The 15674-nt window shown below is 39.7% G+C and overlaps 1 protein-coding gene across 6 annotated transcripts in view; it reads left to right on the top strand.

Annotated features, from left to right (window-relative positions):
* Positions 1–15457, top strand: part of asic2 (acid-sensing (proton-gated) ion channel 2) — a 381467-nt gene extending 366010 nt beyond the window's left edge. For all 6 annotated transcript variants that reach the window (XM_019357682.2, XM_003442002.5, XM_025906407.1 and 3 more), the window contains 7 exons: positions 1394–1544; positions 1883–1939; positions 7434–7587; positions 10028–10119; positions 11368–11447; positions 12098–12166; positions 13843–15457. In XM_019357682.2, the coding sequence (XP_019213227.1) occupies positions 1394–1544; positions 1883–1939; positions 7434–7587; positions 10028–10119; positions 11368–11447; positions 12098–12166; positions 13843–13944 (705 nt within the window). In that variant the 3' untranslated portion in view covers positions 13945–15457. The remainder of the gene's footprint in view (positions 1–1393; positions 1545–1882; positions 1940–7433; positions 7588–10027; positions 10120–11367; positions 11448–12097; positions 12167–13842) is intronic.
* Positions 15458–15674: the final 217 nt, after the last annotated feature.

Genomic DNA, 15674 nt, shown 5'->3' with positions numbered 1-15674 from the left:
ACTCAACCGGGACTAATTTATTGTAGCCCACCCTTGTAAACTTTTTTTTTCTTTGCTGACTAACTTGTAAAGCCTAATTGCATTGCTGGGGTATAACAAGGGGAATGGAACATTGATTAATAACACTTTGACTGGGGCGCAGGCCTCAGCTCTTATTAGATGAAACATAATCAGGTCAGCAGGTCTAAACGCAGTGAAAAGTGATATTGAGCACCTTAGATTATCTGATTACAAGAAATAATCAGATTTTGAATCAGCCTCAGCTGACTCTAATTAGGCCAGAAGTGAAGATTAGCTGAGGTGTGAAGGTGGTTTTAAAGGTTAAGGATGAGGGGCACCTTTTGTAAATCTCTAACAAATTAATAATGCCTGGGTGTTTGTAGTCATTGCTCACGTTTCCTGCAGCCATCATGCAGGACATGTTTAATTATCGCAGGAGACATTCTTACCTGCCCAGAAATGGCTAGAGGCTTCTGGGCTATGAAACATTCAACGTGGTAGATTGTTGTTTGGATTGTGTTTGAATTTATTGTTCTAATTGCTGGTAAAATGATTGCATCTGCAGAACTACAGAATTAGGTCTGTCTGGAAGCAGAGATACAACATTACCTGATAGCAAGGCAGAGTTTTTAAATTCTGTCACCGCTAACAAGCACACTGTGGCCAAATTTCACCTGGCAGGCTGTAGCATTTTGTCTCATCCAAAAAAAAAAAGAAAAAAAAAGTGGTCTTTTGGCAGAGCACATTGCTTCTCTTGGGATGCGCTGTGATGACAATGAAGGGAACTAAGGAGCAGAGGGTGGTGAGTGATGGATACAGTGCACGGCTGGACCTCACTGCCTCTGTTGTGCAGCAGATGGGCCTCCACGCTGCTCAGCCCGGTGTCCCTCGTTTCTCATCTGTTGTCCCAGTCCTCAGAGCTGCAGGAGCAGGAGGAGAACATTTGGAGTTTTTGTGCTCCCATGTCTGGATGTTGTGGATTTTTTTTTCCCAGACAGACTCTATCTGTTGAATTGTTTTCTGCACCGCCTGGTTTGTTGCGAGACTCTTCTGCTTTTCCGACTTGGCTAGATTTCAGCAGCTGACGAATGTGTTTTGTAGAGCTGCTGTCGCTATCAGACCGCATCGTGGATGGTTGTTGAGTATCTGCAGGTTTTTCAAAAGTCTCTTGGAAAAAAATAGTATAAAAATCTTGAATATTTTCAAACTGATGATACATACAGACACAATAGAAATATCAATAAAAATCTATAAATAGGTGTAGGTCTGTTTCTTTCTGTCGGTTTGGTGTAGTTCTTTGTCTACATCATTATATGTATTATTACTATGTAATACCACAGGCCTCCAAAGCTATCCGTCCTTAACCAACCTCCACTTTATTTCTTACCTGTAGCTGACCTACCTGCCTCCCCCATGGGGCGAGTGTGAGTCGAAAGCTCTGGAGTCGGGCTTTTTCCAGGTCTACAGTGTGACTGCCTGCAGGATCGACTGTGAAACACGCTACATAGTGGAGAACTGCAACTGCAGGATGGTGCACATGCCTGGTAAGCTCCCCTGCTGTTCTGACAGGACTGGGCAGAAAAACATCAAAGTAGAGGCGATGCAGTATTGAGCACGCATTCATCAGCAAGAGTTTTCAGCATGGTTTTATGAGATTTAACTCCATTGAGAGGCCTCATAATGATATGATAAGTCAATGCTGGATCAGGTGTTGGCATTTAAAAAGCCTTGGGATTATGTGTCTGGCAGGGAAAAAGGTGCTGTGCCTTGCAGATTGATTCATTCATCTATGTGTTTATGGTGCGAGTGTTTCAAGAACTTAATGTTTAAACACCACTGGGTCAACACCTCCTCTAATGTGTCTTATTTAAACTGCTCCTAGGAGATGCTTCGTACTGCACACCTGAGCAGTACAAGGACTGTGCTGAGCCTGCCCTTGGTAAGTCTGTTTGGATACACACACTCGGGATTTAAGATGATACACATGTAGCCTATGCTGGTTTACATATGATTTTTGCCACAGCAAAGGATTAGGATTATTTTTTTCTGTTGACACAGAGCTTTAATGCTAAACCTGATTTAAAAGTGAGCAACACTGGAGAGAATTTTAAATGGGAAACAGCTCAGGTTAAGAGTAATATGGTAAAACACATGGATAACAACTGATTGCCACCGTCACACTGTGCATCCTGCTTGTAAGAGAACATAGGCTCTGCAGACACAAAGCTGCTCTTCTACTACGGCGTCAAAAGTTTCTGTCTATTATACTGTAAGTGTATGTGTCACTTATGAAGTTTTTAAATTAATCAAGAGGAGTCATCTTAATATTTCCCCTTGTGCGTGAAGGGCTCATCAAGTCTGTAACCACCATCAGAGCAGACAGGGACTGCAGTGTTAGAGTTCAATTTAATGCCTGGATGGTCAGAAAGATAATGCGTCATATTTCCTGCATTGAGCTAAAAGACACAGCCATGTAAAAAGTTCTGACAGGCCTGGCTCACTTTCTCAGAGTCAAGTTTTATATTAACTTTGCCAGTTTTATTAAGTGTAGGCTCATCCAAAGGCTTGTTTGTTTTGACTTCCTATGAAAACGCTTCTGCAAATACATCTGTCTGACACACAAGCCAGGCAGTATTGATTTTTTGTGATTTTATCTAGATTAAATTTCTTGAAACATGATAGCCTTTCAAGCCCGCTGGATCATAAGGTGTTTTCTCATCCCGTTTCCTATATTTGGAAACGCAGACAGGGACAGACAGGGACTGCAGGGTTAGACTTCAGTTTAGGCTAGAGGTGGAGTTTATGTGTTACAAGTTCATTTAAAGGCTAATAGACACGCGCAACACCTAAATACCAAACTTTAGGGAATATAAAACTAGAGCAGCTACGCAACCTGGCAGCACTGTTAAAAAGTCTACTGCATAGCTAAAGTGCACCTCCCCATAAGGTAACTATACACTGAACTTTAAGTCCCCACATTGTACCTGAGAGAGTGAATGCATCAGTAAGGAAGATGAGGACAGACACTTGGTAATCATCTTTTCACATAATGTAGCAAAGGCCTTCTCTGAGTGTATGCATAAATGCATGTAAACACAGTGACAAGAGAAAAGCTGAAGGACAATTATACAACATCGGACTAAACATAGTCTATGCAACTACAACAATCTAATGCTTGTGGTGATGAGAAGCCCATTTGTAATTAGGAAAAAATCATCTGTCCCCTTTTCAATGTCTCTTCTGCATAAACAAATGCATAAAAAAGTCACAATTGGTGTTTGGAGCCCACTATTAGGACCCACATGCAGAAGAAATGATAACAATGATGGAGGCTAGGTTGCAAAAATAAATAGCATGAAGGACAGCAACAGTGTGGCCCAGAGAAGGTGAACATAGGCCTGAATAGATGCTTAGAAAATGAGTAAACAGGAAACAGGTCAGTGGAGGTCTGCAGGGGAATTAAGACACAGCAGCATGTTCTGCTTTTTTTTTTTTTTTTTAAGAGAAATGGTGTTGCCCTGGTATGTTACCCAAGGTTGCACCTATGGCAGCTCATTCATTATGTGCGCCGCCTCTTTTATACGCCAGGGATTTATGAGCATCTTTCTGCTAATAGTTTAACGCTTCTGACATCCCCACTGAACGGCAAGCAAAAATGCTACAGAAAGCCTATAGCTCACCACTGTCTATGTGTTGTTCAACCTGTGAACTGTAGCAAAAAAGTTATGAGTTTTGGATGTGCCCCGTTGAGCCGGGACCAGTGGGAAAACAAAAATGTAGGAAGTGGGAATGTGGCTAAAAGTTCCTCTTGAAAGGAATTGAGAAACAGACCAAACACAATAAGAATTGTGACTTTAATGCACATCATGTCTGGCTTGGTTTTCCGCTGGCCCATTGCTGAACAGTTTAAAGACTCAAAGACTTTTACCACCCAAGACATTTCCACTGTTTCTGGGGGGGAAAAATAGTAATTAAGACATAATGGCACACCTGAAACTGTTAACCAAAGCCACTGATAGCCATGTTAACTCAAATCTAATATATTTTTATGGTAAACAAAAGTGCATAAACACTGAGCGAGTACATAGATACACTGAATATTAACTAGATTCAGAAGCACAATGAGTAATGATGACCTTTATCAACCTCAACTGCTGGCCAGTGGGAGTTCATCAGTAATACTTGCTCTCATCCTACAGCGTTCTCCCTGCTCAGCCCCCACCTTTCTCATCTCATCATAAATTATTTCTGGCAAGCAAGGAATGTACAAAACAGTCCAACAAAACTTTGAGGCAATCAGCACCAAGCCGCAGCACTCCCACACCACGAGAGCCCTCGGTGCAACTCGCCCATATTTTGTTAGCAAGCACTCGAGAGCACAAGTTACATGGTACGATCCTGGAGTGCACAAGGCTTAGGTGCATATTCCAGACAGCTCTTTTACTCTCTCTTCTGTAATTGGCTTCATTTTTGGAACAGTGAGGCTTTCATAATTCCAACACACTCACTCACTCAGCTTGGATCATTGAATGCAAATGAATTCAAGTTTAAAGTCCAACTGCCAATTTGCTATACCCACCACAGGAGATTTCACACAGCAGAGTTTGATTGGGTTTCTCTACCTGTATAACTGTGTCACTCAAGTCCTGAAGTAGCCTTGAAAATATATTTTAATAGGAGACAGTTGCATCTGCTGTCTGTGAACAACTTACTTATCTTTGCTTTTGAGGAAATGCGGATGGTTTAAAACTATAAATCCAAGCAGAAATGGTCTTCAGTTTCTCATGTAGCTGCTTCATAAAGCAGCGGGTTCATAGTTTTTGTCAGGTAATGTATAACTAGCTGTTAATGCTAGCATTATGAAAATTATGAAATTTATCAGAAGGAAATGCATTATGGTAATTTGGCGTTTTAGATTAAAATGTGCACGAGAAAAAGAGTGGAGAAGCTGGACAAAGGTTATAGGCTTAGACAAAGAAATCAATCATTCGAATGCATGAGGCCTTGCTCTCATGTATCCAATAACGTCTCATTTGAATAAGAATAAGAGACCACTGTGAAGCCATATTGAATTTCCTCTTGCAATTACGTGACTGTGTGGTCCCGCCAGCTATTAGTGCACCGTGGGGAATATCTGCCTCCTGCTCTGTGATCTGCAGGCCTGCCACAGCGCTGCCTTGGTCAGAAAAAAGGTCTGATTATGTTAACTTCTGCTTTCTTTTCCATTCTGACAGTTTTTTTTAACTCCCAGGATTTTTAGCTCTGAAAAAAGAAGTTTTTTCATTGTGGGAAAAAGAGCTCAGTAATCTCTGGCAAAATTCGATGAGCTCTATTTAAACAATTTTAGAAAATCAGACTTTAAGAGAGTGATGGGTGAGCAGTCTCAGTACCCGAGAACCTTTTCGTGGAGACATATTTGAAAAAACATCACTTGATATTACCATCAGTCTTGAGAGAGTCGGTGTTATATAGGATGCTGTGGACTTCACACAAACTCATTCGGTGCATTCAAGTACTTTTCCCTCCGAGTCTGCCAAAGCAGAAGCTTGAGTAGAGCTTGATGTTTCTGCATCAGGACTTTGTCCCCATCAGGGTAAAGGGTGTATCACAGAGCACATGGTTATGTTTGATGCTTTATAATTTCTCCTCTGTGACACTAATTATGACATTCACTTTCATTAGGGCTTGATTGAGTAAACATCCACATAACACAATACACTTTTTTAAATGTGGGCAGGCGTTTTTGCTGATTTCTATGCTGGTGTTTGTACGTACAGCGCGTGCGACCTCTAATTTTACTTATGTTATGCCAGACGAGCAAGGAAAAAAAAGAAAAATAAGAAAAAGTCATCAGTCAAATAATTGTGTTTGTTTGCAATTGGATGGAGTGTAAAACTATAGTAACTATTAAAAAAGTAAAAATGTGTATCAGTACCAAAATAATGTGTAGTAAGAAGTGACCACATTTAAATGAAAGGGTGAATTTATCAGTTAACATTAGAATGTCCGGTTAACAGGCTACATTAGTGAACAATGTGGGTGCATCGTATAGATACAGATCCTGCCAACTACTAAGTATCAAAGTAAAAAAAAAAAAAACACTATAAATACAATACTTCCAAATACAATATATCCAGATAATCATCCAGAAAAAGCTTCAAAACCACAACCACAATCTAGAGATCCAGTTTAGTGCCTTAAAGATTGATATCAGCCACAGCTGCCTGAGTTGGCATTAAGTTTAAAAGGGTTAAAAAGGGTGAGTTTCAAAATCACTCTGTATGTTCCTATGAAGAGGTAGAGACCAAAACTGTTTTTTGTATTAGGCTGTAACCATGTTTTTCTTCCTCTTCTGTGACGTTGGGCATTTTAACATCAGGAATTGAGGTCTGGAGCTTCAGGTGGACACTCAAGGAACTGTTGTTTTTGGTGCTTCTCCTACAGTGCGCACACAATTAAGAATGGAGTGACTACTGTGGACTGGATAAGCTTAAACTTCATACACAAAAATGGGGTTATGTGGAGGTGTGGGTGGGTTTATCTGGCCTTCAGAACATCACTTTAGTGAAACAAGCAAACTAGTTTCTTTCTCTGATTCATTGCTTTGTCTGCACAAATGCTGCTCCCACTCTTCGTTCTCTATGCTGCTCACTGTCCACTATTCTCGCTCTCAGTGGTTAAAAAAAGCATTTGGGCCCAAGTCTAGATGTATTTACAGTCAGTAACTGCTCTATACCTTAATATAAGCAAAGAGTTTTTATGAGCTTTTGTGGCCACTCACCATTAGATAACTGAGAAAGGACAGTAAGCCACACTAAAAGTCCCAGAAAGCACTATCCTCTGAGCAGGGCAAAGAAAAGGGTTTGCCATCCCAGGGGACAATTCCTATGGTATAGGCATTCTTTTAGTCTTTTATTATATCTTGTAATAAGAGAGATATATTCTGTAGTCTCAACTGTGAGTTGATTTTCTCATACAATATTAGATTAATATATCGACCGCTTTGTGCAGATGACTCACTTCCTGGACATTTTTATTGAAATTTATTATTACACCAGTTCAGTCTGGGCAAAGGTTCTTTAAATAAATGGGATGAGTCGTTTTTGCCAGTTTGATATGAATTGCCTGTGGGATGAAGGGCTTAAAAAAATGCAGAGATTGTCAGCTTAATATTCAAAAACACATCAGGAGCCTCACACCCACAATCAATACTTTATGAAACTCTTTATGAAAACACTGTTCAGGTAGATATGAACCAGTTTGGTCCATTTGCTGCCTTCAGATTGGATTTCTGACTATGTCTGGAATTGGAATCTAATGTTTTTTTCTTGTGTCAATCATACTCATCCCATCCTCCGTCATTTCGTTCCTTTTTTTTTAAATCTCAAATTTAAATACACTCCCCCCATCTCCATAACCACATCTTTATGAAGCTAAACTGTCTGCTGTGGAAAGCAGTAATTGCATGTGCAGGACGCCATGCAACATGACCCGTTACAACAAAGAGTTATCCATGGTCAAAATCCCCAGCAAGACTTCAGCTCGCTACCTACAGAAAAAGTTCAACAAGTCAGAGAAGTACATCACGTGAGTAGATAACTCTCCTTATTATTCTGTTAGCACAAAGCATTTCTCACTGTATCTGCTATATTATGGTAATTAGTAAATAACCATGCTACAGTTTGCCCTGTTATTGCTGTTGGAAATGACACTATGCATGTAAAAAGGTGTTATAGACACAAAACATAGGCCATTGGAGCCCATTACCAGGGTGTTGTTAGGCTCCATGCTGATGTTATAGTGTGTAATTCAGCTTTTGCAGATGTCGACAGAATAAGGTGTGATATGTAGTTGAAAGTGCATAAAGGCAAAAAAACAGGTAATTTTAGTCCATTGGTAGGTGGTTGCCAAGCAACCTGATGATTTCAGAATATGTGGTGCATAATTGAGGATTTGTGAATATAAATTAGATGTTATTATCATAAAATAAGTTGTTATGGGTTTGTGAATGATGAAAACATGCCATTTGGTACAAGGCAACATGATGCAATCATAATGTCGAACCTTCAGAGACCTGAGATGTTCTTGTTAGCCAAGTTTGGTTGCTCAACACTACTGATCGTGCAGGAGAGGTTTTCGGAGAAAAAAACAAACACAAACTTCTTTCATAGCATGATGGCTTGCAGATTCAAAAGTCCTACACTTATAACTGATCCTGTGGTACAGTTTATAATTTATAGTTATCTTTAACTTTAATTAAACCCACTTTAAGGAGTACTAATGTGCTTTTGTTGATTAATTAGAATTTCTCACTTGGTTTACTCGTAAACAATGTTCCCTCTAAGCTGCGCACGTGACAACGTGTACAACCATTGGAGATGTGAGCAGGACAGACGGAACAATTGACGGAAAAAGTGTGGACTTTATACCAGTTTTTAAATTGTGTTGATAGGCCACGTAAAACCAGAGTTATGATAAAAATATTTGCAATGTTTGGTTTTCTTCCTGAATACTATCGTTGTTTATATTTACTGCGGGAAGAAACGGTAAAAACGGCGTTATAAGGAAAACGCTCGAAAGCACTCTCCGCCTGTGAGCAAAAACAAAACCAAAAAACCCCCCACCCTTTCCTATTGGTCGAAAAAAGTACCGTGTCGACCAATCAAAAAATGATATGGCAACGTGGCATCTAGTTGTTAAGAAACGGGGGGAAGTTTTAGGAGTGACGGCGGTGCTTTGATATGTGAGAGATTTGCGACGTTTAGCGCAAATCTTGTGTAGTTAGTGTGTAGTGTAGTCAATAGTTTTGTTGTGTGTGTCAGAACAATGAGGCGGCTGCTGAATGTTACAGGTGTTACAGCAGTGATACATCTCCTGTTGTCAGGCCTGCAGGTATCAGGCTGTTGTTCTCCTTTATCTCAGTATACAGAAATTATTTTTTGGAGTGGCACAAATAATTTGTGTGGCATCAGATTTGATGCAGAACAGCTGATTGTTCTGTAAATAGTTTGAAATGTTTATTTAAAAAAAGGCCTTGGCTGCATTAAAAAAAAAAAAAGCTGCAAAAAACTTTGTTGTTTGCCAAACTGAGTTACTTTTTTGAAGAAGTAACTATATAATTAATTGCCCAACATGGTCATTATATACTGTATTTTGCAGACAGAGAGTTATAGGACTCTCCCAGACCACAGACTCATAATACAAGTCAGAGCTTTATGAAAAAAAAGAAAGAAAGAAAGTTGTGTTTTCAAAATTGGAGTTCAAGTTATTTTTACTTCCAATAGTGTTAACATACTACACAGGTCATGAACAGGATTTTTTAAATTTTCATTGTAAGTGGGCTAAAGCAGTTAATTAAAAGTAGTCTAACAGAAATGTAAATGCTGTAATTTGATTATTTTAATAAACCATGTAACTTGGATGGATTAGATGCTGGCGTGACCACAGTGCACACGTCTGATGTCGCTCACAGTGGTCCAAGGGACTGCTCAGGGAGTTTGTGTGTTCGCTCAGACACATGAAAAATTAGAGGGAACATTGCTCGTAAACATATGCAAACAACATTTATAGGTCCATTATGTGTCTCTGACATGAAATACCAAATTCAACTAATAACTGCAAAACATGGAAAAATGTTTAACTTCTGGCTGATTGACAGCAATGCTGTATAAAATGCAATGACATTTTACAACTGAATAAAAAAGGAGCTGAGCTTACTGTGTCTATGAATTGAACATCTGAACGGGAAACAGACAAAAAAAAAAGGAGAAAACCAAACTCTGCTTGTAAAGAGGTTCAGCAGTTTCTCCCTGCCAATTACCAGTGCAAACCACTTGGCCTTTTCTCTGTTCTTGCTTTAAATAAAGGTTGTAGATAACAGGGATCGTTGAAAGCTGAATTAGGGTACCAAGCAGGTTGTTTTTCCTCTAGTCACTCTTGAAATGAATGAACTATTATTAACTGAAGTTTTTACCTGAAGTGGGGTTTTATTAGGACAAATGAATGAACCTTCTATTACCTTTTACAGAGACAACATCTTGGTGTTGGATGTGTTCTTTGAAGCTTTGAACTACGAGACCATCGAGCAGAAGAAAGCCTATGAGGTGGCAGGCTTGCTGGGTAGGTTTGCTCATTGATGACCTTGATTTCCAAACCTGGATCCCATATGGAAAACAAACAGAACACATATATAAGATCTTGATGTTTGTTTTATGTACAAGTCTTAAAATTGTGATTTATATCATCCAATGATTTATTCATGAGCGTGGCCTCTTGCATTTTTCATAGATTATACTGTTTACTTGATTCATATTTACATTATAAAAAATGTTGCTTTTGTTAGGTTACAGTATTTTTGAGATTTATTTCTATTTCTTACATATAGGATGTTAGCCGTAGCTAAATTACTCATTATTTATTGGTAATGGAGCATCTTGTCTTAAAAGGAAAATTCCAACATGCCTCATAAACTTACCCATTAATAATCTCCATGTTTGTTTTTAGAGATTGAACACAAAAAGGTCACTGAAGTTGTTTATGTTTTCATATTATATAGTTCATGAATGCCAGTGGCTTTGAGACGAGCTGTGATGGTTTGAGATGTTCTGGGATTCTGGTGTCAAAACCACCAAACAAAAATAAACCGTGTCAAATATGGCCATTCAGTCAGATGCTGCTGACGTCACAGACAGCATCAGTGCCCTTATGTGCCAAAGCAATATTAGATGCAGACGGATAGCAGACCTGTTTTAGAGAGCAATAAAGTCGGCATTAGTAGTTTGGAACGGTAATGCTGGAGTAAACTTGTCTGCCAGGAGAACACTGTGGTTCATGCCCTGCATTTTGTTTAGGTGTCCTATCACTCCCTGCTGTGTTTCCTTTTTCCTCCTAAACAGCTTCTGAATTGGTGCAGAGCCTTCTGATAGACTATTTCCAAATTAAATGATCCCTTTCTACTTTCTAAAAGGCAATAAATGCACTAAAAAGTGCAATTTTGTAGTCATTTTAATGACCGTTCAAGACCTAACATATCTTTTGTCTCAGTTTGGTCCAACAAACTGCAGCACCATCTGATGAGCCATCAAACCCATGGATCTCTCAGTGTGGCTGGACTTTCTGGGTCACATCTTTTATTTCACCAGTAGCAACACGCCTCTTGCAATTTATAACACCAGGCTGTTTTCACCATGAAACAAAAATGTCTCTCTTTCTGCCTGTCTGTCCCAGTTATCTGTGCCTACGTGTTGCAAGTAAATCAAATCAAGTCTTTCCCCTGACCATGACACAAAGATCTTTCCAGAAAAACAAGAGTTTCTTCACTTTGTATTTCTCTTGGTGTGTCTGTACTGTACTTCTGTCCTTCCACAGGTGATATTGGTGGCCAGATGGGTTTGTTCATTGGAGCCAGCATCCTCACCATCTTAGAGCTGTTTGACTACGCATATGAGGTCTGTTTCAAATTTCTTACTGTCATATATACCTGTCGAAATGACTAATAAATCCCCAACACCAGCCCTGCTCTCAATAGAGTTTAATGATTCTTGTTTTTTTGATTTTTGGTAGAGCCCTGACCGTGAATGGTGACTACAGAATCAATGTCACAGATACAAAAAGCAGATAAAAAGCTAAATTTACTCTGGTTCTGGCTGAGATAAAGGACTGTGGGATGATACTTTTCCATTACCTTTACTCTATTGTGCGCCTTTTTTTTAGCGCTTCTCATGCTGCTTTCAGCTACGCGGGGTTCTGATAAGCACATAATAGTCTTCGCCTCCCCTAGGGTTTTACAAATACACAGAAAAAGTCATTTTGAAGAATGTTTCCTTCATTTTAATGACCATAAAGGAGTTATGGGGCTAAGAAGGCCTCATGTCGCTGACATAAGCATTTCTAAAGCAACTTTTTTCAACATGAAAGCTGTTGCTTTCACGCTGAGCTTATTGTAATGTCGTACTTTGTTGCCACATTTCCCACCTAATTACGTTTTTACCTTGAAACCAAATGTTTCTTTACAGTCAGTAATTACAAGAAGAGCTCTCAGAGATTTTCTCTAACAGTCGGAATTAAGTGTTTCTGATTTTTATTTTCTGATCTGCAGGTGGTGAAAGACAGACTACTGGACTTACTAAGCAGAGAGGAGGAGGAGGAGAGTCATGGAGAGGATGTGGTAAGAGCGACCTTTACACTTTTTCTTGTTAGTCGTCTTCACTGAGAGCTCTTTGCAAGTGGAGCATGTAAATTCGGTATAATTTCACTCACTCTGATCATGCATATCAAGCCGTGCCCTATTGCTGCTCCTCCACACAAGCATGTAGAAAGGGCACCCAAGCAAGACTAAGACTGTGTTCTGACCATGTCATGGCAATTTGGCAGGAAAGCTTAGCTCCAAAAGAGATGTTTTGATGAAACCAAGCAGCAACAACCACTGTCTTTAGTGTTACTAATGTCAGTGACAGTATAAGGAGTACCATAATGTTGATGGACAGAACTGCCAAACTGTGCCCTAATTTAATATAAATTTAAAGGAGGATATCTGCAGAGTGTTCAGTGAGAATTATCAGCTTTTAGAAGCAGCTTATTAGACATTACTTTTTGTTTGCTAATTGATTTTATTGTTATTGTTATTATTATTTCGTTTTTTGTGTATTTTTTATTGTTCGTTTTGCTGCACTTTATTAAAACTGAAAAACTTGCTCATGTGTATATCCATATCTCTTATGCTAACAAAGTTATCCAGTCATGACTGAGTTTCATTTTTAACAAGAGAATAATTAGCTGGTCTACTGGTTAGCACTCCCAGTTATGTGAGTGCAGAGGTTAGCACTTTTTCCCTCACAGCAAGAGGGTTCATTACATAGGAAAAAACCTCCAGAAGAACCAGGCTCAGCAAGGGGCAGCCATCTACTACGATCAGCTGGGGATGATGGAAAGAGAAGAGAGCAGAGAGAGACAGGACAAAATACATACTATAGAAGAGAGCCAGACTTTAATGATAGCTAAATGCAAAGTAGTGTATAAATGCACGAGAAATGAAAAGTGGTGAGTGAAGAAAAACTTTCCCAGCAGCCTAGGTGTATTACATTGTGACTAAGGGAGGGTTCAGAGTCACCTGATCCAGCTGTAGCTATAAGCTTTATCACAATAGAAAGTTTCAAGTCTACTCTTAAATGTAGAGAAGGTATCTGTCTCCCAAATCCAAACTGGGAGCCCTTCCATTCTATTTTTAAAGAGAGCAAAGGTCTTTGTTGGGATGATATGGTACTACGAGGACTTCAAGATAAGATAGCACATGATTATTCAAGACCTTGAATGTGAGAAGAAGGGTTTTAAATTTGATTCTGAATTAACAGGGAGCCAAGAGAAGAGAAGCCAGTATAGGAGAAACATGCTCTCTCTCCCTATCGGTACTCTCGCTGCAGCGTTCTGGATCAACTGAAGGCATTTGAGGGAGCTTTTAGAACAACTTGATATTTACAGTAGTCCAGCCTAGAAGTAATGAATGCAGTAAATAACTTTTCATAGCATCACTAATTGTTTTTATCCTGAGTTAGTATTAGGTTAGACACCATGTTTCTAAGACTTTTAGGGCCAAGTACAATAACCTCAGATTTATCATTTGTTTTGTTTTCCTGAATTCAGATTAAGGAAATGAAAACACATTAAAGCCAATGAGGGTTTTTGCATCTTATTGGTAAAGTAACAACCTTTTGATCAGACCTTGCATACTTGTACTAATTCAGTTTTCAGAGTTCAGGTGGAAGTTTGGTCATTCTAAATATTACCTGTATGATCGTGCCGCTTTATAATGTGACCTAGGATTTGGCCTTTCACTCTTTTTCCCAGAGTTCCTGTGATCCTGTGGCAAACCACTCAGAGTCCATCAGCCACACCGTGACTGTCCCCTTGCAGACAACGCTGGGCACCCTGGAGGAGATTGCCTGCTGAAGCCCGTCTCCCTTCCCCTCAGAGCAACACATATCCAGTGGCTGCCTCCACTAGGTGGCGCTACATCCTTTGCTACGGCATCCTGCAGGACCTTAAAAAGGGAGGGGAGGAGACAAGGACAAGAACGCTGGTTGGTCTAAGGACAGCGCTTTGCTCTGTCACACCCCTCCCCCTGTCTGAGGCACTAATGGGGATGAAGGAGCTGTCAGCTGGACTTATCAGCACTTTTTGTCACCCTGCAATGGGAGGGTGGCCTCTGCTGTGCCAAACCCGCAGTGGGGTCTGAGTCTCCACATGCACGCACACACAAAAAATGTGACTGGGTGGGACAATAACCCATAAAGGGGACTCATCCCTGTGCAGCATATTTATGTAAAATAACACAAATATGTTGCTCACTGCCAAACGAACTGTACAAAAATTGGTTTCGACTGTCCAAACTGCATGCGTCGATCTCTCTTGCTCTCTTTGCTGATGCATACGTTGGACTGCAGTGTTGCTTTACTCTATATGTGCGCCATTTGCCCCGCCCCCCATCTGCAGCACAGGCCTGTAACAAGGGCCCAGGTGAGACATTGAACTTCGAATGTACAGATTGAACATATGGTTGTTTAAAATCATAGTTCAGGTGTGACCAAACCGTCTCTGAAATCTATTCTAATGAGCAGTTTATCATTTCTTACAACATGCAGCTAATTATCTTTGTAGTAGAAAGAGTTGGTGAAGTGTGAGGGAGAAAAAAACGTAATATTTTTTGCTTTGTTTATTGAAAACAATGTGAACATTTTGGAGCCCACATTCTGCATATTCTTTTCACCTTTCAGTTTCTGTTTAACGAGTTTACTCGAAGGCAAGTTCGCTGCGTGCAATGCTAAGCCCTTCTTTACAGGCATCTTTAAAAGGATGCCATAAGCTTACATTTAATTTATGTGAATAAAGGACTTGCTTCTGGCTCCTGCACTTCACCAGAGGATTTATTTGCCTGCCAGACAGCAAGCCTTGTACAAAACACTGCAGTAAATGAATACGGCCAGGGAGTTGTTAAACCATTATTTCATTAAGAGAATGTCAGGGTGAAATTTTGGACAGCTATTACCATTTTATCAAGAATGGCATCGTTTTGTCCTCAGCCAAAAGAAATCCCCAAGCTTAACAATTTTAAACCATTTTCATGATTATAAAAATGATTACAAAAGCACCATGTGGAGTGTTTGGCCAGGATGTTTGTTAGGATACAGGGTCTGCTGTGTTATGGTGTAAATAATTGTGTTTTATTTTCTCTCTATGGCTTTCATAAAAACGGGTACCACGCAGAGATGCCTGAAGCAAGTCTTATTTAAAAGAACTTTGGTGAAACGTCAACTCCAGGTCCACAATTGACTGCATATATGTCACGTTTCTTTAAGAATATTACTCATTCAGCAGTTCTAAGTAGGCCAGTATGTTATTGAGGTAGTTGAATGTCGTGCTAAAAATGAAAGACCCATGCTTTTCAGTACAGGTTTAGCTGAAACTTGAGTGTACTCAAAAGCAACCATTACATAGTACATCGTGGCGTCACACCAAAAGCTTTTGTGATACTACTCGGAAGATTTAGTGTATCTGAGTTTTTTGGGGTTGTTTTGTTTTTTTACATTTCTAGCCCATGATCGTCCTGGCATGGTCTCTGTCATCATGGTAATGTACATTACAGGTAGGAATGAATTCAAGTGCTTTGTTAGACTGTTTGA

Source organism: Oreochromis niloticus, linkage group LG4, assembly GCF_001858045.2.
Source record: "Oreochromis niloticus isolate F11D_XX linkage group LG4, O_niloticus_UMD_NMBU, whole genome shotgun sequence".
Classification (NCBI taxonomy): domain Eukaryota; kingdom Metazoa; phylum Chordata; class Actinopteri; order Cichliformes; family Cichlidae; genus Oreochromis; species Oreochromis niloticus.
This window is presented reverse-complemented; position numbering and strand designations above follow the sequence as displayed.